General features: G+C 39.6%; 1 protein-coding gene across 4 annotated transcripts in view; it reads left to right on the plus strand.

The window, feature by feature from the left end:
• The first annotated feature begins 9,877 nt into the window (after positions 1–9,877).
• The window catches only part of sorcs1 (sortilin-related VPS10 domain containing receptor 1), a 194,611-nt gene continuing 181,170 nt past the window's right edge, over positions 9,878–23,318 (plus strand). For all 4 annotated transcript variants that reach the window (XR_013820406.1, XR_013820407.1, XM_079864631.1 and 1 more), the window contains exon 1: positions 9,878–10,972. Coding sequence is in view for 2 of the 4 variants with exons in the window: in XM_079864631.1 (XP_079720757.1) it covers positions 10,295–10,972 (678 nt within the window). In the remaining 2 variants the exon portion in view is untranslated. The remainder of the gene's footprint in view (positions 10,973–23,318) is intronic.

Genomic DNA, 23,318 nt, shown 5'->3' on the forward strand with positions numbered 1-23,318 from the left:
GTCCAGGACTCTTTACCGGGGAGCCTCCCCAAGAAAATTTTGGGGGGGGGGCAATACACCTCCGGACCAGCCCGACCCGCCAGGACCGCCAGAGGGGTGGTCTCCGGTTCTGCCCTGGATGTCCGAGGGTCCATCATCTCCGCCTTGGACGCCCGAGGGTCCATCATCTCCGCCCTGGCCGCCCGAGGGTTCTTCAGCTCCGCCCTGGCCGCCCGAGGGTTCTTCAGCTCCGCCCTGGCCGCCCGAGGGTTCTTCAGCTCCGCCCTGGCCGCCCGAGGGGTCGTCTCCGCCCTGGCTGCCCGAGGGGTCGTCTCCGCCCTGGCCGCCCGAGGGGTCGTCTCCGCCCTGGCCGCCCGAAGGGTCGTCTCCGCCCTGGCCGCCCGAAGGGTCGTCTCCGCCCTGGCCGCCCGAAGGGTCGTCTCCGCCCTGGCCGCCCGAAGGGTCGTCTCCGCCCTGGCCGCCCGAAGGGTCGTCTCCGCCCTGGCCGCCCGAAGGGTCGTCTCCGCCGTGGACGTCTGAAGGTTCGTCTCCGCCCTGGCCGCCCGAATGGTCGTCTCCGCCCTGGCCGCCTGAAGGTTCGTCTCCGCCCTGGCCGCCCGAAGGGTCGTCTCCGCCCTGGCCGCCCGAAGGGTCGTCTCCGCCGTGGCCGCCTGAAGGGTCGTCTTCGCCCTGGCCGCCCGAAGGGTCGTCTCCGCCCTGGCCGCCTGAAGGTTCGTCTCCGCCCTGGCCGCCTGAAGGGTCGTCTCCACCCTGGCCTCTCGTCCTGTCACAGTCTCCAGGCCCTCTGCCGTTCCATGGGCCTGGCCCTCCATCCCCGCCCCCGGATCCGCCTCCGACCCACCACCCTCCTGGACTTTTGTTTTCTGAGGAGTGTCTGGAATCCACTCCTTAAGTGGGGGGCTATGTAATGTTTCCTGTCTTGTGTTTCCCTCGTCTTGTGTGGACTTTAGTTATTTCCTGTTCTGTGTCATGTTTTGTAGTCCTTTGTAGTTTTTTTTGCTTATTAGTTCTCCCAGGTGTTTCTAATTAGCCACACCCCCTTGTTATCTTGTTTAGCTTGTTTGCCTGTGTATTTAAACCTCTGTGCTTCAGTTGTTGGTTGTCGGTCGTTGTTTAATGTAGCTGTTACCTGTTCTTGTCCTGAGTTCCGTGTTCCGCCTGGATTACCTGTTTGTTTTATTAAATGTATGCTTGCATATGAATTCTCTCTCTGCTTCATCCTTGCCTCAGCGTGACAGTAACGATTGAGTCTTCTTGGCAGAACTTACGCTAAAGCATTCATTTCTTCTAAAGTTGAGGCTGGATAAGATAATGCTAAATAAATAAATAATGGCAGTTATTGGCCAATTGGTCTAATTGTGCTTGTTCAGGTTTATATAATGTACAGTATGTATAAGACTTTACCTTCATGTTTTAATTCAGAATTTTAATAATTGAATATCTGGACCATGGAGAGATATTCTATTAAGCATATTCTGATAGAGAACAATGTAGGGAATTGAGAGTTATAGCTATGTGAACTTGATGTGCATGGTTGAGAAGTGGCTGAATCGTGTGAAGGTTGTAAAGGTTAACATTTTTGTGTATTTTAGCAGGAACACTTTTGGTTAAATCCATCAGCAGTGAGAGCTCTCTCCCAAAACTATCTAGTTCTGATCGATGTTTATTACATAAATGCTTAATGAAGTGGTTAATATGCTTTCACAATTCATATGAAAGTATTGAAAGCTCATCTACCAAGGAACTGCATGGTTAGGGCAACCAAAGTAAAGGTTTGCTGGTATTCCTGAAAGGAGATTCATTCTAGAAACCGGCTGTAGGCAAGGATTCAACTGGGCCAAAACTTCCATCCATTACAAGAAAAAAATATTGGCAACTTATGTTGTTAATCCAACATTTATTTGCTTCAGCCACCATATGTTTGGGCTCTCCAAAATCCCAATTTAAACCCTAGTTGTGATGTCCAATTTGTGAAAGATTCATCTTTTCATTCACAAATCTAACTAAATCTGTTGAGTCAACTCAAAATGAGCCGAGAATAAGTGAACTGATACTGAGTATTTGAAGTGTACCACTGTTTTAGACTTGATTGTATGACAACACTTTTTTTATCAGCAATGTTGTCTACTGTCATAAATTGATATATAGTTGGATTGGGGAAAAGGAATGGAACTTGAGAGAATGCTGGATGAATGAACATAAAAACAATCCAAGAGGGATAGAGTGCAAAGGGAGCACTGCGAATTCAGTGGCAACCACCAAGATTGCAAAAGAGGTGGCGTGAAACTTCAAACATGAGATACAGACAATATAAGCCAATTGCTTTCTGGTTGTTCTTGGACTATATACTCAGGGAATCCAGCTAGCTGAGGTAGAAAATGAGGATGGTGATTGGTAGACTGGATAGAAAATAGGTACAGTAGCAATCACCCATAACCACAGTAGAAGGCAAATGAACTCACCAGTTGAAATTGTGCTAGCAGTCATTAAAAACCACGATGGGCTGACAGGGCCCAACAGGTAGAAAATGTAGGGGCTGTAAGAGATTGAGCGGCAGGGAAAAGGAGGAGACACTGCAGGTGCACTTGCAGCCATCAAAACCACAGGAGGAGAGCGAGTTTGAATGACAGGCACTGATGCAGGTGCCTGAATGGAAAGAGGTGAGCATTTGGGGAAAGGAAATACTGCTGTTCTCATGGTGGGTAATAGACCTGTAGTCGAAGCAAAGTAAATGGGAGGGCAAAGGTAATGCACTAATCTGGGCTGCCCAATTACATCCCAACCGATGGTGCGGTGGGTTGTGTTGAATTGTGGGATAGCAGGGTTGTGCAAAATTCTGAATTTGAGAGTTGGTTTTCTATCTTGGAATTTGAATTGAATTGGCCACTCACCACATTATGTTGAATTGCACAAAATATGCACAAACAAATGTTTTGTTTAAGGTTGGTTACTTGTTAGTCCACTTTAGACATTCTACTAACTATGAGTAACTTTGCAACTACATGTCAACTAACTCTCATTAATCTGCAACTACATGTCAACTGGTATTAGTAGACTTTCAGGTTAGGGTTTGGGTTAGTAGAATAAGTTGACATGTACTTGCAAAGTTACTTATAGTTGGTGGAATGTCTAAAGTGGGCCATCGAAATAGTGTTAAATTAAGATTACTCTCATATTAGCTTCGTTATTTAGCTCAATTTTGACACTGTGGTGAATTTTAATTATTTATATATTTGAATTATATGAAGCGCATTGCCAAAGATGATGTTAAATGGGCCGAAGCAATCTGAAGATTCATTTAATTTAATTTACCCTTGAGAAAAATGCTAGTTAATAATCTGTCAGAAAACAGCCAATATACTTTGCTGCAGTGTTTTTGTTGTAATACACATTTCATTCTTGAGATTCTCTTATTGTTGAGTGCTGGACATGATTTAGGGTCTTGATGATTGGGGAAAAAAAAGAAAACCCACCAAATTATAGTTCAGTGGCATAATCTTATCTGTCAGATTGAGTTATAAGGTTTTCCAGCCAAATAACAGACTCCATTAAGAGATTAATGTGAAAATGGGGGTAAATTAATTCATCTCGCAGAAGTGACTGTTGTATTTGTCTGGAAATCAAACATTTCCCATTTTTTCTCGAGTAATTACTGGAGGTTCTTAGGATGGTGTAGGTTGGCGGAATAAAGGAAGCAAAGAGGAAGCCGAATTACCTGGGGTTTGGATCGGCAGGTGCCACAGTAAATTTGTTGAAACAACACCGACTCAAGTCCTGCTGGTGAAATTCACGAGTACGGAGCAGCTGGCATCCTGGCAAGCCTCACTTTTGATATTACAATGAGAACCGTATGGGTTAGCTTTGCTGGTGTTACAGGCAGTAACTATATTCATATGGACTGCAGTAATCATATTGGTCTCATTCCAAATACGACAATATTGAGATTAAACAGTTTACATGACTTTCTAATTGGCTTTCTAACTGTTCTGTTCTGTATGTTACAGAAGCATCATGGTTAAAGTCTGAAGAAAAATAATAAAGTGAAGTGTTAAAGATGAAATATGAAATTTTGTGGTGGATACAGATCTGGGCTAGTGACCATCATTTTGCGATTCATGAATGGTCACCATTCTTAAACCCATGTTGCTCATAAGGAACTAAAAAGAGTACTTTGGATAGTTGCATGAGCTGAATTACAAATGAATACATTAGGAGCTGTATAATATGGAATAGCTGAGAAGGAGCCATTGTAAAAAAATAATAATAATTGGGCTATTTATAATGAGACCAATAGTTTTCAATGTAAGCATAGCCTCTGAAACAAACAGTTAAAGGGATAGTTCACCCAAAAACGAAACTTCTTTATTTGTGTTCCGAAGAACGAAAGTCTTACGGGTTTGAAATGACATAAGGGTGAGTGAATGATGACAGATCTTTTTAATGAAATCTGAGAGCTTTCTGTTCCTCCATTGACAGCTACGCAACTACCACTTTGACGCTTCAAAAAGTTCACAAAAAGATCGTAAAACTAATCCATGTGAATGAATTGAGTGGTCTAGTCCTAAATTTTCTGAAGAGACACAAATGCTTTACATGATAAACAGATTTAATTTAGGCTTTTATTCATACAGTATATAAACTTTCATCCACTCACACATCAGTTGTGGTCAATGGAATCTCAAGCATGTTTGCTTGATGTGTGAGAACCAATGAGTCAAGTCAAGTCACCTTCATTTATATAGCGCTTTTAATCAAATTAATTGTTTCAAAGCAGCTTTACAGTAATAACAGGAAATTACAATAACAAGAGATTGTTTTGGCTTCACAGCAGCTCTAGGGTAAAGTTATTGTCCAGCTAAAGTTAGTTTTGATTGATTGATTCACTTCCGTTGCGAAGATCATTAGTTATTAACTTAGGGGCCGCTAACACGACACCGTTCTAACAGAAAACCCTCAACGCGCTCAGGCCGCCCACCCGGAAATAGGTGCAAACGATTATCGGTTATCTCTACGCAAACCTTTGAGCACGTTTGAGCTTCCGCAAGAACCAATGAGGTTCATTCTCATGTTACGCAACACGTTTGAGCTTCTGTAAGAACCAATGAGGTTCAATCTCATGTTACGCAGCACATTTGAGCATCTGCAAGAGGCTTGTTCTCGCTTGCCAAGCAGGTGCGGATGAGCTCGATCAATGTTTATAGGTTAATAAAAGCCTAAATTAAATCGGTTCATCATATAAAGCGATCGAGTCTCTTTGGACAATTTGGACCAAACCGCTCAATTCATATGGATTAATTTTACGATCTCTTTATGAACTTTTTGAAGCGTCAAAGTGGTAGTTGCGTAGGGTGTCAATAGAGGGACAGAAATCTCTTCATCTTCATTTGTGTTCCGAAGAGGAACAAAAGTCTTACAGGATTGGAACAACATGAGGGTGAGTAATTAATGACAGAATTTTTATTTTTGGGTGAACTATCCCTTTAATGTATCCAGTCTGATCTCAGCTTAACAGATTTCCAAACTATTTGCATTTTGTCTGGCAGTAGGTATATTCAGAATTTATTTTGTTATTCACAACATGCTGCAAATGCCATTTCCCACTATTTACACCAGGGTGCAAATAGCATCTGCCTTATTTGTAGAATTTTGATTTGATCTTTCCCCTGTATTTTATAGACAAGCATGAACTGAATTTCAAGTAATTGCCCAAATCATTTAAATGCCATTAGAATGCGTGACGTGCATTCTAATCAAGACTTAAATACTAACCTAAACCTATACTATATCTATGGTGAGATTCTGCTATGAATTTTTCATGAATTATTACAGGGAGTGTGAGAGAGCGCAAGCATCAAGAGTCTGAACTCAGTTTAAATATTACAGGATGAGATCCATCTCTGCGATTGTTCCTGACCTTCCCACTGGACCTTACAGAGAAAGAATACCAAATAATGTGAGGAAATAGCTCTATTAAAAAGAACAATCTCGTCGGGACAAGGGAACCAAAGGGTTTTTACAGCAGATATAGCTTACCCTTGGGTGTTTGTCTGGTATTTTCTTCTTTTTTCCCTGTTTTTTTTTTTTTTTTGCTTTGTTCTCAGTTTCTTCTTTGATGCGAAGCCTCTGTGAGTCATGTGCTAGCTAATTATTGGTCTCTCAACTGTTGCTGCTACACAAGTCATTGGCAGCCAAGACTAAAACAAACGTCCTTGCTTTGAGCAATCAAATATGCGAGCTCTGTCGTTCTTCTATGATCTGTGCCTTTTTTTGGCTTTCATGATATCTGCGACTGTTCCTGTAATAGCCATCCTTGGCTGTTGCCCTGGGAACATGGATGACAACAGGCTGAAACCTGTGCCTAATTTGACATGAATCCAAACCTTGAAACTTTCACTCCCAGAATTCAGCCAGGCAGAATAGAAGAACTTGTTCGGATTGATGATACGGCTAATTTTAAGTGCAAATTTGACAAATACCAGCAGAAGTGTCTGGTATTCCCAGAAAGGAGCTGCTTTTCACAGTCAAACCAGTTGACTGCAAGCACAAAATAAAAAGACTTCAGCAGTGACATTCAGCCCTCTGTCCGTCAAATAAATCGTATAAATCCGAGAGATCTGTTCCAGGAAGTGCTATTATGTGCCAAGAGTTTCTATCACTCTTACCTGCTCTCAGCTCACAGAGCGAGGCCTTCAAATATCCCCATTGGTTTTAACAGATGTGTCGGGTAGATCACATTTAAATAGCATTGATTTCTGGGATGTGCAGGGGGGATATGAGATGATGGACCATGATGTCTTCTTGAGCACCTATGTAAGAGAGGGGGAGAAAAAGAGAGAAAGTGATGAGTGTGTTCTCATCTCTGGAGGCCTGTCCATAGCTGTGCTATTAATCCAATACAATATATCTATTTAATACTGTGAGTCTAGGCCTGTCTAGCTGTTAGTCATTTTAATGCTTTTAGAATGACAAGGCTGTGGATTTAACTCATATAGGAATGGCACAGAGGCAGACAGAGATAGAGAGTAACATGCACAAACAATTAATGTATGCATGTTATATTATATACTAAACACTTGAAAATTTTGCCTGAACTTTGAGGTCAGATTTGAGGTCATTTGGTCTACAGTAACATGTTCTTTTTTTGGAATCCTTGAATCGATCTCATAATTTCAGACGTAACATGTTTTATGATTTTACATTTTGTTCAGTGTGATTTAATAAGGATTGCAGTGGGTAAGGGACTGTTTGTTTTTTATTTAAGGGGCTACCGGAGGAGTTTTGAGATCTGTAGTCAAAAAATACATGACCCTCCCTTCGCCAGCAATACATTTTTCTATGACCCTCCAAAATGATTGTGAAAAAAGGCATGACCCTCCCCGATCATTTATTGATTAGGCTACTTTGCGCTTGGCAAAGATGTTCAGATAGCCATTGTTTTTTTACAGCCATAAACCATCTTACTAGGGCTGTAACGATAGACCAAACATACGATTCGGTTCGTATCACGATTTTTGATTTTAGATTTGAAAAAAAATCTTGTTTTCGGTGCTGATGCGGTGTGACTCGTTCAACATGTGGGTGGCGCTGCCAATAAAGCATCTAAAAGCTGTCACAAAGAACCGGCAAAAGTAATGATTATGAATATGTCAAATATAGCAAGGAGACATTTTAATTATTTATTAATAAACAAGTGTTTTCTGTGTCGACTGCAAAGATGAAGAACGATGCTGACTCGCGATCTTCGCAGTAGTGAACGCGCCAGAGAGAAATGCACATTTCATACGGATTACATAAGCAGAGAGCAGTCTGTTTTCTTTCGTTTTGAATTGTTCTGTTTAAAAGTAGACATTTCAAGCTTTCTATATATTTCTCAGGTCTCTGAGGCAAGTAGCCTACCTTACGCTGAGTTTCGGTTCATTTATGAGACGAGAGTCCAGTTCACTCGCCGGCACCTCCATGTCATGATTATCTATTGTCGAGTTCACTCGCGTGATAACCTGTGCGCGTGAACTCGACAATCGACTACTGTGGACTTCGACCGAAAACAGGAAGAAAATACAGGTATTTGCGCTGGCTGAATTAACATAATTTTTATTCATATCTTTCACATCTACTGCAGTCAGATTCACCCGTGTTAACTCTAAAGGAATCACTCACATGGCTGGGCACTTGTAATGACACATCAAGGATGTTAAGAGGCTAAAAGCAGGTTTAAAACTTGCCCCATTTAAGTCAACAGGGTGCACATTTTAAAAAGAGGATAACACGGTGTAGGCAACACCGATTTTTGTCGTTGTTCTCTGTACTGACAGCACTCCAAATTTACAAAAAAATGGACCGGAGTTCTCCTTTAAGTGGATAAATCTTGACATTGTCAAGACCATGATGTGTTTTCCTACATGATTGTTTAAGAAATGAAACACACACTCCATCAATTAGGGTTAGAAGAACTGTTGCCAAACAAATAACATGCTAGAATCCTAATAATCACAACAATAATGATTCAGTCATTGACTCTTAACCATTTGCCTTTTTTTTTTTTTTTAAGTTTTTGGCCAGGCAGTGTATTTACATGATTTTTAGTCAAAACAAATTCTGTTTTAGTATTCAGTTATCAAAAGAAAAAGAAAAATCCAATATATTTTCAGATTGTTGTATTTTTAGACAACATTTTCCTTATTGGGGGCATTATAAGAGAAGATGAGCATGGGAGCGAGAAATAATCTTATGGCTTCTCTTGGAATTGACATTTGCTACATAAACAAAGATTTTCTTTAAAGTGAATTCAGTTCTAAAGTAAAACAAGGCGTGAGAGTGAGAAAATGTTTTAATGAGCTCTATCCTGTGTAGTATGTATGAGCATCATAACAAAACTTATTTCTTCCTAATAAGTTATGGAAGGGAAATGTGTAATGCGGGTTGGTGAATTAATCTGTATAATGACTATTCCTTATTTTTTTAAAGACATGTTTACTAATGGTTTGATGCAGCAGTGCATCTGTAGTTCTCTCTCCAAGCAGATACACTGACACTGAGAGTCTCTGTCTGAGCCTGAAAGCATTAGAAGTATACCATCTGCAGATCTGGTATGGATTTGCATTCAGCATAACCCATTTAATGCATTTTGCAATTGGTGAGGTGTAGAATTGTGTACTATGTTGTCTTAATGAGAATTGTTTTTTTTTTTTGTTTTTTTTTTTTTGCAGTCTTTGTGCAGCCTAGGCTATACTGTAATTCGAGGTCTGCCTTGGAGTTAGCCTATAGTTAATTTGTTAAGTTTGTTGTCTTGAAATTGGAGCACAGCTCTAGACACAAAAACCTGATTGATGCGCATCAGATCCATTTGCAATTCGCTCATCGATCCAAAGGATGCTGTGAAGAATGCGAATTTGTTCAGAGACGTGCGAGAACATCAAATTAATCTCGAATTGAAATTCTTTGGTAAATCCTCGGTATCCGTTTCTAATTAGGCTATGGGGAGTTTAGGGTGTCAGATAGATAAAGCCTATTATTTATATATCGAACAGACAAATTTCTAGTTTCATTAACCACCACAGTTTTATAAATAGGCTCGTTTCATGAACCACCACAGTTTCATAAGTTCGTCAGAACACTATATGGACGATAATAGAAGTAGCGTTCGTATATATGGTAACATATCGATGAAACATCGTAATTATTGTTCAACATTAGGCTATATCACATTTACATGTCACAAGTATACCACTAAAATGGTTTAAGACGTTTGACAATTCGTTTCCGCGACTGCGAGAAAATTGCTAACAGAAATTAATTTAAGTCGTCATTTAATTTGCACACCGCTATTAGGCTACCTTATATACAGCTAATAACTCCCACATCCAGACAAACGTCTTGTCTCTCTGATACAATTTACTCAGTCAAGCTCTGAGTGAAATTCGTTTTCTGTTCGTCTGAAAGTTCCGTCACCGAGAATCAATGCGACGAACGAAATCACTCCAACTGCGTCAGTATATTTTATTGCAGAATGCATTGTTGGAAAATGTCTGGGTGAATTTGAATGTTGTGGCGCTGGAAAGAATCGTGTCTTTATGGTCTTGCTCTCCTCTGTAATCCCCCGAGCTCCTCCCCTCAGTGAGTGTAGAGCTTCATTCGATCAAATCCTTCAAGTTGGAGCGCTTCGCTGAATAGCACTTTTCCCACAACATCTCAACTGAGGCTGCCTCACCGCGCTGCAACTTGTACGAGGACTTGTTTCCGTCAACAACTGACGCTAAATAGAGGAAAAGGACACTGTATCCTGTTGTTATCAGCGATGGAGAGGGGGATCAGATATTGCCGGGTTAATGTTAGTGCTTTATGCACCCTGCTTTTGGTTTTGTTCGCTTGGGTTCCGGTGACCAAAACAGTGATAACTTGCAGGTCATGTCACCTGCTGGATAAGTGGAGCGGTCGGGAATTATTGGTGAGGATGGAGAGCGGTGTCGACTCTGGTAAAGTTAGTGGAAAAAATGGAGACGGGTCAACGGCGCTGTTTAATTCGGCTGGTGCTGAAACTGCTCAGCCCGACTGCGGAGCAACCGAACACGGCGAACACGCTCACTCTGTGCGTAAAAGGAATACAGACAGGCTTCGTTCAGAGAAAATGCCTCCCTATGATAAGTGGAAGCCGATGCGCAGTAATGGCAAAGTTTATAATCTCAAACGGGCAGGTTCTCAAGGTTCAGCCCCTGGAGATCACCATCACCGAGTGCGGAGAAGCACCCAGGGACTCGGCTCGCCCGCAGGTGCGCGCTCTCTTCCGCCTGTTGGCAACAGCACCGCGCCAGCTGCGCGCCGCGTCCGCCGCTCTGAGCTGAGGTGGAACAGGGAAGAGCGGAGAACGGCCACATCACGACAGGAGGAGCTGAAACTTACCAGCTCTACCTTTGCACTGACAGGGGATTCCGCTCACAACCAAGCCATGGTGCACTGGTCCGGCCAAAACAGCAGCGTAAGTGAAAAAACAAAAAAACAAAACAAAACAAAAAAAACACGTAGTTTATTTTATTAAAGCTGTGAAAACACTGCTGAGATCTTTCGAAGTTATATCCCTACATTGGGATCTAAACGAGTGTTTCCGAAAGTGCTTGTGTCGGTGTAAAGGCTGTGTGAGGGGTTTGGGGTGCAGAGGTGAACAGATGTCCATTGTTGATGTCCAAGAGATTGCTTCATATGCGTTTCACGCCAGGTTTTTTTTTTTTTTTTTTTTTTAAATAACTGACGTGGTCTTTGATTATAATGGAGGACACTTTCCTGTGCAACACGTTTCCCACTTATGATTGTTTGTGATGTTGAGATGTTGTCTCACCATCTCTTTTGAATGTTAGCGTCAACTGTGTTGCTTTGGAATCTCTGCTGTAAAAAAAAAAAAAGACCAAACAAAAACAAAAACACTTTAAATCAGCTTAAAATACTCTCTTGGCCAGGCTGGTCTGCTGTGTGTTTTTAAAGGGATTTTCGCCACTTTTAAGCTGGTCTGTGGACTAACTTGTCGACTGTCTAAGTCAGCTAAACACCAGCTTGGCCAGGCTATGAGACCATCTCAAACCAGACAGCACATCAGCTTATGTTGGCTGGATGTGTGTGTGTGTGTGTGTGTGTGTGTGTGTGTGTGTGTGTGTGTTTCTGCTGGGATATTTTTAGGTGATGCAGGGGTCTTGTTTGTTACCCGAAACCCACTGCATACAGATCCACAATGACATGCATGTTATTAATAACATCAAATGTAAAATTGCAAAAATGATACAGGTTTTTAGGCAATTGTGCTGGACAAGGAAACAATAATGCACTTTTAAAATTTCAATACATTTTTAGTTTAATTTAAAATCTGCAAATTTTATAATGGGCCTTAGACAGGCTTTTTCACTAATTAGGCTTTTTGATTTCCAAAAAGAAATGAATGTTTACATGTCTTTGCACGCTATGTAACATTTAAAGGGTCTATTTTTAATAATAATATAAATAAAAAATGCTCTGATAACTCTTTTAGACCCTTCAACACTAAATTCTAATCACAAATGTCACATTTAGATTACTATTACTATTTTATATTGAGTAAACTTTCCTTCCTTCCTTCCTTCCTTCCTTCCTTCCTTCCTTCCTTCCTTCCTTCCTTCCTTCCTTCCTTCCTTCCTTCCTTCCTTCCTTCCTGTATTGTGATCATTTACTAATGACTATTTTGCACTGAGCTAATGAGCATTTTCCACAATTCTCCTGTGCAGTATATCAAATCAGAGCAACTATATTTCAGATATAATTCCTCATCCCCATTATATTTTCCCTCCCTCGCTTGACAGAGCAGATGTTTTTCTTGCCTTCAGGTAAAATCTGAGGGCATTTTCTAATTTAAACACTGTACTCACTAACACGACACATTAGTTAGTGAGATGACAGTCAAGCACTGAAAACTTTCAGGACAGATACTGGGAGAAAGTAACCTCAGGGGAATGAACTTCACTATGTCCCACAAGCTGAACTCAATCATTTTGACTCAAAGCTGCTTCCATTATCATATTCCTTAATTGAATTTTCCCAGTGTTGTGCTGTATGAATAGCATATTCAGTAGACTCAATATATATGGTCTCTTTCGTTCTCTGTAGGTATACAGGGAAACTTAACAATGGGCAAAGTAAAAAAGATGACTTTCATTAAGTATTCAGTCTCATTGCAGTATAAGGAATAATTGAGTAGGCCGGGAGTTTCTTTCCTTAGGTAGTGTATGAATAAAGAAACAGCTGTAGTTTATAATGATTTTTTTATTGTGCAAATGGAAATGAAGATTAATGTTGGCTGGATCTGTGACGAAGTTGAAGTATGGGTTTTGGCCAATGTTGGGCGTACCGCATTACAAGTAACTTGAGTTATGTAATCAGATTACTTTTTCAAGTAACTAGTAAAGTAATGCATTACTTTTAAATTTACAACAAATGATCTGAGTTACTTTTTCAAATAAGTAACGAAAGTTACTTTATTTTCCCATGTCTTCACTGACAGTTCTCCATGTTGAGAGAAATCGTGAGTGAGGTGTTGTATGGGCTGTGCAAACATGATGGATCTTGTAGTTCTAGACTGCATTTACTCATCTAACTTTGACAAAAACAGATTCAAAGTTCCTCAGAATACTTTATGTATTTAGTCTCAATTTATTAATCAGAGGCTGAATCCGAAATCACCCCTATACCCTCAAATAGGGCATTATTTGAGAGGACATCCATTTGTAGTGGTGTCTGAAACCTTAGTGGACGTTATCGAATTCAATCCCACATTGCACTGCAATAACTACTATGACTACGCTCAACGGCTGTCCGAATTCACTGACTCGTTTAAATTTTTTTACTTATTATTTCTTTATTAGAGAAATAAGAATGGAACTTTCTTCTCCTGTGTCCTATTCTTCTGTGATCCAGAATGACAGCACAGCTAAAAGGTTTGTTTGAGCGGCGCCCTCTACTGTACAGGCGTGAATTAGCATTTACTTTAAAACCTGAGGTTTATTCATTCATTTCATGTCAATGTTTTTATGGATTTTCATGTGTAGTGCTTACAGATTATAATTGCAATATCGTTATATATTTTACATATTGTTATATTATTTTTATACTTATTTACATTCCTCAAGGCATGCAAAGGCTGCTTTCTTGAAAAAAATGGGGGGAAAACAACGTCTGTCCTTTTATTTCAGGCTACACACAAGTTCATTCTGAAGGGGAAAAAGCCAGATAAACAAAGGATGTCACTGCGTTAAAGCCATCTTATACAATCTATTCAGTCAAGGGCAATGGGGTGACTATTTTTGCCATAGATAACTTCTTGTCAGCAAGCAGAAGGAGAGAATCAACTTTTTTGTAGCCAATTAGTAAGTAGTTACTTGCAAAAAGTCTCTGAAAACACTGTAAAATATGCAAACAACACCAGTTGTCATATGTGATACAGTCTCACGCTAATGCAGCTCAAATCTATTTCTGGCCTCCTTTAGTGCAACACTTGTAAGGAGAAAGAGCAATACATCTGATCTTATAACACTATGTTACCAACTGACAAAAATGCAATTAATTGGATGGTTAAAAACATATTATGCAGTCAACACCGATTCAAGCCCGAACTGCACGATGGTTTGCTAGATGTGGAAAGCATCATGACTAGTTTGGAGTTGTTTCAAGTTTCTTGCTACATCTTTCCTACATCTAAGTGCTCACCTGATATGAAACATATCGATCACCCCTCCCCAATAGGTATTGTTCCAAAACAGCTTTACAAAGAATAGTGCCTCGCAAATCTGCTTGACTAATACTTTATTTCCAACCTGAGTGATATTGAGGTTGTATTTCTTTTTATTGAGTAATAAACCCCTTTTTTTTTTTTTTTTTTTTTTTTTATTCGAAAGGCACATAAACTTCAACTGTCGACAACAGTCATGCCATAACTAATGTATTCCACCACTAAAACATCTCGCTATTCAGTGTCCTTTCTTGACCCCTAACACAAATAATGCACAAACTTGTTTAAAACGTTTTCGTTTTTTGGAAACGTTAGACTGAAAAGCTATTTTATATTTTAAAGTGAGAGTGAAAAAGAGAGAAATAAAAAAAAAAACCTATAAAAGCAAAAACATCCTGTGCAAGCGTTTGTTGGTGGACAGCTGAAGGGCAACCATTTTTATTTTTCTGATATGAATGGTAGCTCTGCCATGAAGAATTTGGCAAGCAATGTAAATGAAGACAAATAGCACTGAAAATGCCTTTGCTAGACAAAAACGAACAGCCACCACAAACATTTTACCCTTCGAGATAATTTCGCCTGTTGAAACAAATAACTCTCCGGTGTAACCGCATTCCGAACATTCAATACCAGGTAATTTTTTTAAGCTCTTGAAAAATGAATAGCGCCCTACTGGAAATGGCAAACTCATAGCAGTATGGCACATTGACATATTGCTAGCATTACAAACCGGTCGTAGTTCAAGCTATAATTCAGTTTAAGTCAACATGAATACCGAACTGAGCGTATTTACTTTCTTTATACATGTTCCTGGTCAAAATGTGATCGATTCATTGGTGGATGTAATTCCAGAGAAAAGGTCTCATTGCCAACATAAAATGAGTTACGACTGTACAATATCACAAACACAACATACATTTTTATTTTTTTGTTAAATTTAATGAATTAATCAGCTTATAAACATACTGTATCACTATTTAACATTAAAAAGTAAAATTATGCAGTCAGCATTTCTCCTTTTTGGCATAAAAAGGTTCTTTAAAATTGAGTCAAGTACCCTGCGGTTCTCTATTGAACCCCATTAAACCTTTTTTTTCTTTCTATAGGGTCAGTTCTGTTTTCATAGTGACTTTAACTGAATTTTTATTATAAATGTTGATTTCTGGTTGATGATTTCATAGCCATAACTAGTTCATACATTCGGCTCCACTTGAGTTCTGTCTTTCTTTTTTTCTCTCAGATTCACGAATCAGTCTATGAATAATGGCAGCTTCTGCTGGGGTTTCTATAGGGAACAAGCATGGCCGTTTGAGCGAGACATTTTATAAAGCAAGAGACTAATGTGAAGATAATGGGATAAAATTAGATGCTGGTGCCTTCGTCTTATTGTTTTCTTCTTTTAAGACTTATGATTTTCTTACTGACCATTCAATTTAAAGTAGGTCCCAATCCAGCAATTCCGCACTTTTGTTTTCTTCCAAATGTCACAGTGATGTTTATTGTTCTCAGAAATGTCATAAAAGAAAGATAAAATGGCATATTGTAGGCTTAATGTCTGACAATGAAGGGATGGTTCACCCAAAATGAAAATTCTGTCATCATTTACTCACCCTCATGTTGTTCCAAACCTGTAGGAATTTCTTTCTTCTGCTGAACACAAAAGAAGATATTTTGAAGAATACAGTTGATGGGCTCCATTGATTTCCATAGTATTTTTTCTTCCCAATATGGAAGTCACTGAGGGCTATCAACTGTTTGTTTACCCATATTCTTCAAAATATCTTATTTTGTGTTCAGCAGAAGAAAGAAATTCATACAGGTTTGGAACAACTTGAGGGCGAGTAAACGATGAAAGGGTGAACTATCCCTTTAAGTGCCAATTCAGAACACAACTACTCACGATTACATTGATTGCCAAATTATTTTTTTGTTGCTCGAAGGTAGGCATTAAAGATAAAAACTTTAAATAAAAGTGATTTTTTTATACAGGTCTGTATTAAATATTTAAACAGTACCTGTTCACATCATGCACTAACTGTGATTTCAATGCGCTTCTATTCCAAAAATCTGGCCACAACTGCTTAATATTATTTCTGTGAAAACTTTTGCATTATGACTTAAACGATTCACTGATTTTTTAAAAAAATTGAATCACTGAAATCATCAGTTCAAAATAATTGATTTTCTAAAACTTTCCAACATAAGGCAATTTTAGCAATGCTAATAATAAAAACAGACCTTTCTTGACTTAATATTAGTTTTAATTCCCTTTAGTGATTAGAACTTGGTTATTCAGTAAGTGTTTTGAGAGTGTATGTTAATTAGTCTATAATTTTTCTTCACTACCTTGATTACTTTAATTAAAAGGACTGAATCTTTTCCAGATGTTCCTCCATATAGCATTTCAACTCAAAGTGTGATGTTAATATGAATGTATTAATAGTAGTATAAAGCACTGTTGGTGCAAAGGTCAAAAGTACATTTCTGTGCTATAACTATTGCATTGTTCTTTCTGACTACTCTGGACAGTGCAATAGACAGTCATCTTCAAGTAATGTTGAAAGGTGTGTGAATATCAGAGAATTAGCTTGATGCTTCTGTCATCTATCATCACACTACATTTAAGATTAAGTTCTGATTGTCAGTTTGGAAAGAACGTTTGCTTTCCGATGTAAATGATCGCTGGCTGAAAAACAAGTTGAGATAGTGGATAGTGGTCTACTATTGCCTTATGTAAGTGTGACTTCATTTCTTGTCCAGCTCCATATGTTGTTTCACAGTGTAGTCAAGCTGCAATATATTTTCAAGATATTGGATTCAATTTCAGTTCAACACAAGTGTGTTAGTCAGACTCAAGGTAACATAACCTGTTATGTAGTCATGATTACACTTTTCTGTATGACTCATAAAGACCAATATGTAAACACACACGCACACACGCATGCACACACACACACACACACACACACACACACACACACACACACACACACACACACACACACACACACACACACACACACACACATTCTTGTACATCTATCTTTATGAGTACATTCATTGACACCGCTCTAGCCGCTTACCCTAACCTTACCCATCACAACTAAGTGCCTAACCCGAACTCTTACCCTAAACCTACCCTTAACCTAATTATAACCTTATCCCTAAAACCAAGTCTTGACCCTCAAACAGGCCTTTAAAGGGGTCTCAGAAAGTGAGGGCCGGCCAAAATGTCCTCACTTTACTCTCTTTGTCCTCACTCCAAGTCTAAAACTCAAACTGGTCCTCACAAAGATAGTTGTACAAGTACACACACACACACACACACACATATATTTAAAATTCACAGTCTCGAATGTGAAACTCGTCGAAATGTGGCTCTGCTGTTGTTGTATTGTTTCAGAATTTCAGAAAGACTGGCAGTTTTGCATGGGAGTAAGTTCATTTGTATCTTCTAATAAGGATCTGCAATTAATGACTATATAACCGTCATTGCTGTATTTCGTGATAAATACTGCAAGCCAAATGTAAGTGTTAATAAGAGATCTTCTCAAAATGATCACTAACAGATTAAGTGTTAACTTCACTCTGAGTGGAGAGAGAATAACACGGTGAGAGAAACACGTCTAACAGAATGAGAGATAAACAAGAGTGACATATCACTGTGTGGAGAGAACACACATAAGTCTTTTTCTCCTTGCATGCATTTCATTCTTTTTGACAGGGGTGAGTGCTAGCAGTACTTAAAGCTAGTCAGGGGGTTTCCGTATCCCAGAATGCAGCGGAAAACACCCATCTCAGCCATAGGCAGCCTGCTCTGTGTATATCTGTGGCACAAATTGAATTTCAAGCAATCTGTAGCCCTCAGGAACAGAAATGAAAATGCCAAAGAAAACATTTTTTTTTTCAGTAGAAGCGAATCATGCTGAGAGATGAGATGACGGATTGTGATAATTGTGCGAGTTAGCCGTTGCATTTTGGAAAATGCCACGGCTAAACTTCACAAATCTACCGAGATTACAACATCTGAATAAAGCAATTATTGCTATTGCCTCGCATGCTGTCAGCGATTATTACCTCTCTTCTCCTCTCAAGAGCAAAGCAATTTGGTGATATTGACATCTGTGTTATGATTGACTCCAGACTAAATGGCAGTTAAGGGATTAATCCACGTAAATGTCTAGTAATAAACCAGCTATTATGAAAAAATGATATATAGACTAATTCTTGAGTGTCGAAAGCTTCGACTGGAATGCCCAAAAAAGCGACATGGGGAAATCAACTCCTTTAAAAACTATATTTAATGCTCACTTTATGTGAAATTGAAGTTGCGTTTGCCTGTGCAAAACTTGGCCCCACAATGTTAGGGTGTTTTGGGTGGTTATGCAGTTGTGAGTGGTTTTGCCATGCAATTTCAGGATGTTCTAAGTGGTTGCTTGGGTGTTTTTGGTGGTTGTCAGGTGGTTTTCCTATAGCCAAAAGAGCCCACCTTCAAGTTTCTATGATATTCTGGTAATTCAGCCTGGTCTCATTCACTGTAAAAAATGACAACATATGACAACATATGTTTTTACATTGCTTTAACTCATCAAAATAAGTTAAACACAACTTTTTTATGTTAAAAAGATTATACTAAAAAGTCAGTTTAATGTAATTTAAGTTGAAATTACTTAAACATCAAGGTTGATTGTACTTAAAACACTTGAGCCCTCGTCTCCGCCACCACGTCTGAGCCCTCGTCTCCGGCCAAGATGGCCGCCGCCACGCCTGAGCCCTCGTCTCTGGCCAAGATGGCCGCCGCCACGTCTGAGCCCTCGTCTCCGGCCAAGATGGCCACCTCGCCGCCCGAACCTTCGGCAAAGATGGCCGCCATCACGCCGCCTGAGCCCTCAGCCATGAAGGTCGCCTTCTTTTTTTGGAGGGGGGCCATAGGTCCCCGGTCATAGTGGCCAGGCCGGACACCAACGGAAAGGCCACAAAGGCCGATCCACCATGGCCGCCTGAAGGATCGTCTCCGCCATGGCCGCCTGCATAGCCTGCTCCGCCCTGGTCTCCCGAGCTGCCGGCACGCCCCCCCCCCCCTCCCCGGTTGCACTATCTACGACGCGAGGATGCGCCTACCGGGAGGGGGGAATACTGTCAGGCTTATGTTTGTTGATATGTTTCTCTGTTTACTTCTGAGTTTGTTAAACTTCTAGTCTGTTTATCAATTCTCCTCTATTCCTTTCCTGTTTGTCTCCTTGCTTACTAATTAATTAGGTTCCTCGTTTCAGGTGTGTTGTGTTAATTTGTCTCGTTAGTTCCTCTTGTTTTCTATTTTCTGTCTGTTCCTTGTCTTGTAATATATGTAGTTCTATGTGATTTGCGGTTGTACATTTTCATGAGAATCCTTAGATTAAAGTCTTCTTTATCGTCTCCGTCGTCTGGCACTTGATAACAGCCACCCACCCATGACAGCAACAAAGAATCGCAAACGGCAGTTTTACAGTAATACTAATGTAATGCGGTCACAGGTGTATGTTTATTGAGTAATTTACAACGGCCTCGAACGTGACTCAACCAATCAGAATCAAGGACCTGAACTATCCGTTTTATTATAGACATTCTACTATACTGTAAGTAACTTTTCAACTACATGTCAACTAATTCTCACTAGAGTGTTAGTAGACTGTAGTAGACTGTCAGATTAGGGTTTGGCTGACATGTACAGCAGTTGTAAAGTTACTTATAGTCAATAGAATGTCTGTTAGGGAGTGTTAACAGATTAGACAGTCTACTAATACTCTAATGACTGCTAATTGACAAACGTTATTTATAGAATGTTGAAAGTAGACCATTGAAATAAAGTGTAACCCACAAATGGTGTGACAAATTACTACAGTGCATGCTCATGTAATTCTCAGGGTATTTAAAAGAAAGAAAGAAAGAAAGATACTGATAATATACAGTTGTGTGTGTAGGTGCTAGGGTGAGGGGAGGTGTGAGATACAGTCTGAGGGAATCAGCGCGGATCTCTGTGGAGCACAGAAAAGCCAAATCAATCTTACACGTGTAATTGACATTCCCTCTAGATGCCATTAAACATGCAGCACCTCAATACTGGCTGCTGCCACGCTACAACGCTACAACCCAAACCTGCTCACACCCTCCAAACTAGCTGACAACCAAAAACAACTGGGAAATGCTTCAAGACATTGATGCAGAGGCCCAAATGGATTGAAAATGCAGCGGCCAGGCCCTATTTTTGAACTAGATTTGGCTTAGTGGACGTAATCGGCCAGGCGTAGGGTAGAGGAGGGATGGAGAATCCCACTGCATTCAGAACAGGGTGTTTGTTTCAGAGAGCTGATGTATGAGGTGAAATTAACAAACTGTTGTCCCATTGCAAAAAGACAGCAGTGCCTTGAGCACTATCCGAAATTGCTGAGACTAAGTCAATTTAAACACATTCCAGGTAGTCTCGGATAAAGATACTACCGGTGTTGTTTTATTGCAGTTTTTTAAAGGAATAGAAGATCATTTCCACCGCATAAGAAAAAAAAAATCCTTGTGTAAATCATTATTATGTTGTGGGTATGACATAAATGCCATAGTTATGACATCAAATTATGACATAGAATCTCATAGAATGATGACAGAATGACATAACAGAAACTTTATAGCACCATCTAAATTGTTATATTATATTATTATTATTAATTATGAGATAAGTCAATTATGAGATAAAAAATCAACGTTTCAAAGTATGAATTTTTATCTCATCATTTCAACTTCGACTTTTTGGGCCAGTTTTACTAATATTTTGCGCCAGCACAAACCCTCTTTTGGTGTTAAAAACTACTGTCAGGATTTAAAATGATGTCCTTTTTGGAGCTTGAAAGATTCAGGGCCCTATTATACATCCGGTGCAATGCGGCGCCAGGCACGACGCTAGTGTGTTTTGCTAGTTTCAGCACAACGCAGTTATCAATTTCACGTTCTGTGTCACGTTGTTTAAATAACAAATGCATTTGTGCCCATCTGTTTGCCATGGGCTGATGGTCTGAAAACGAGGTGTGTTCAGGCGCATTGTTGGCGCATTGCTATTATGAGGCAACTGAAATAGACTAAATATTTTTAAAGAGCGCATTAGTAATATGCGCCTATAGGCGGGTACACAACGCGCATACACTCTGAAGATTACTATTGTGCACATAAAGATATGGTGGAATCCGGCTTGTCCCGTTGATGGTCTGCTTGCACGCTTTAACCTCCGCGCACGAGCAGATCCGTTTCCCTTTCTGGAGATGCGTTCAGTCTTTCCGCTTTGCAAATTCCACCATGTAAATAGCGAATCCACCACGGTGCGAGTGCAACTGGCTTTAAAGGGAATGGGAGATGAGACTCTGGTTGGTTAATTTCACGTTACGCCAAAAACACACCCATTACTCATTAAGAGAATATAGGAACAACACTTTTAGATCATGCACCGGGTGCACCGACCATTTTTCCCGTTGTTAAACAAGCAAAAGTGGATTCGGACACACCCTAAGTGCACTTGCACCGTGTGCTTTAGACCATGCGCTTAGATCGTCAAAATAGGGCCCTTCGACTCTATAGATTTTTATAAAATGGACAAAAAACAGCTGATACATTCTTCAAAATATCTTCTAATGTGCTCCACAGAAGAAAGAAAACCTTACGAGTTTGGAATGACAGTAAATTTTTTTTTGGGGGGAGGGGGGGGGGGGGGAGGAGGATGTAAACTATCCCGCTAGCAGTAAATGTGATATCTCAAGTTGTGCTGTAATATGAATAAAGTGATAGCAAAATGGCGTTGTCAGGCACAATGCACAGCTGTGCTACATCCACACCAAAGCATTCATGTCTGGTCAACGGCAGTAAAAAAAAAAAAAAGCTAAATACATATTTTCTGGAAAGCAACATCAAACAGTTGTAGTGGAAAAATGCAGCTCCCTCTCTTTGAAGGTATGGCATATCAAAGGAAGGTGTAAATGAATATATTAAATAAGTAATGTAAAAAAAATAAACTCCTTTGAAGAGGCCTGCCAAACCAAACATTTAAAAAAAGCTATGTACGAATTGATTGACTGAGTAGTTTTGAGTCGATTTCTTATTACCCATTTTTTTGTTTCTTTTTTCCTTGACGTTAAATGTGATTTGCGTTCAGAAGCGGCGTAGCGGACCACCTCATGCGAGCTCTGAAAAAAAAAAAGAAAGATTGTGGTATGGTGCGTGCCTGTACTAAGCTAGGCCCATCTGTGTGAGACGTCTTTGAAAAGACACTTCGGAGATAGATGAAGACATCTGGAGGCACCTGCCGCATCTGCTTATGTCCAAACATGTTTACCTCACTTCCCTCAAGAGCGCTAAAAGACTGCGCTCCTCTTAGCCATAGCTTTGATCAAGTACCTCCTCGTGTCACCGTTTCCATGGCCGTTAGGAGACATTACCTTCTCCACCGGTCATTTATATTCAAAACAAACGCATTACCAATTGAAATGATTCCACACGGCTTAAGCACTCATCAGCAGCCTCTTCTAAACTGTTTAATAATTAAATTACGGACCCAGTTATACCCAAAATGTGCTTAATAATAGACCTTATTCAGAGCAGCGCCATGATAGGTATGAAAGCGAGACTGTGAGGGATAGACTTACCGTGTTTTCAATGGCATCCGCTGTAAAAAGCTCCTAGATCATTTTCCACAGCTCATGAGTTTTTTTTTAGTGCTGGGCAACAATTAATCGCGATTAATCGCATCCAAAATAAAAGTTTGTGTTAACATAATATATGTGTGTGTACTGTGTATAAGTATTTTGTATATATAACTACACACATACGTATATATTTAAGATTTTTTTTATTTATATATAAAATATGAATATATATAATATAAATGATGTATACATACCTGTATACATCATTTATATTATATATATTCATATTTTATATATAAATAAAAAAATCTTAAATATATACGTATGTGTGTATAAAATATGAATATATATAATATAAATGATGTATACATACCTGTATATATACAGTACATGCATATGTGTGTTTATATAATCAAAAT

This window comes from Squalius cephalus, assembly GCF_949319135.1.
Source record: "Squalius cephalus genome assembly, chromosome: 2".
Taxonomy (NCBI): domain Eukaryota; kingdom Metazoa; phylum Chordata; class Actinopteri; order Cypriniformes; family Leuciscidae; genus Squalius; species Squalius cephalus.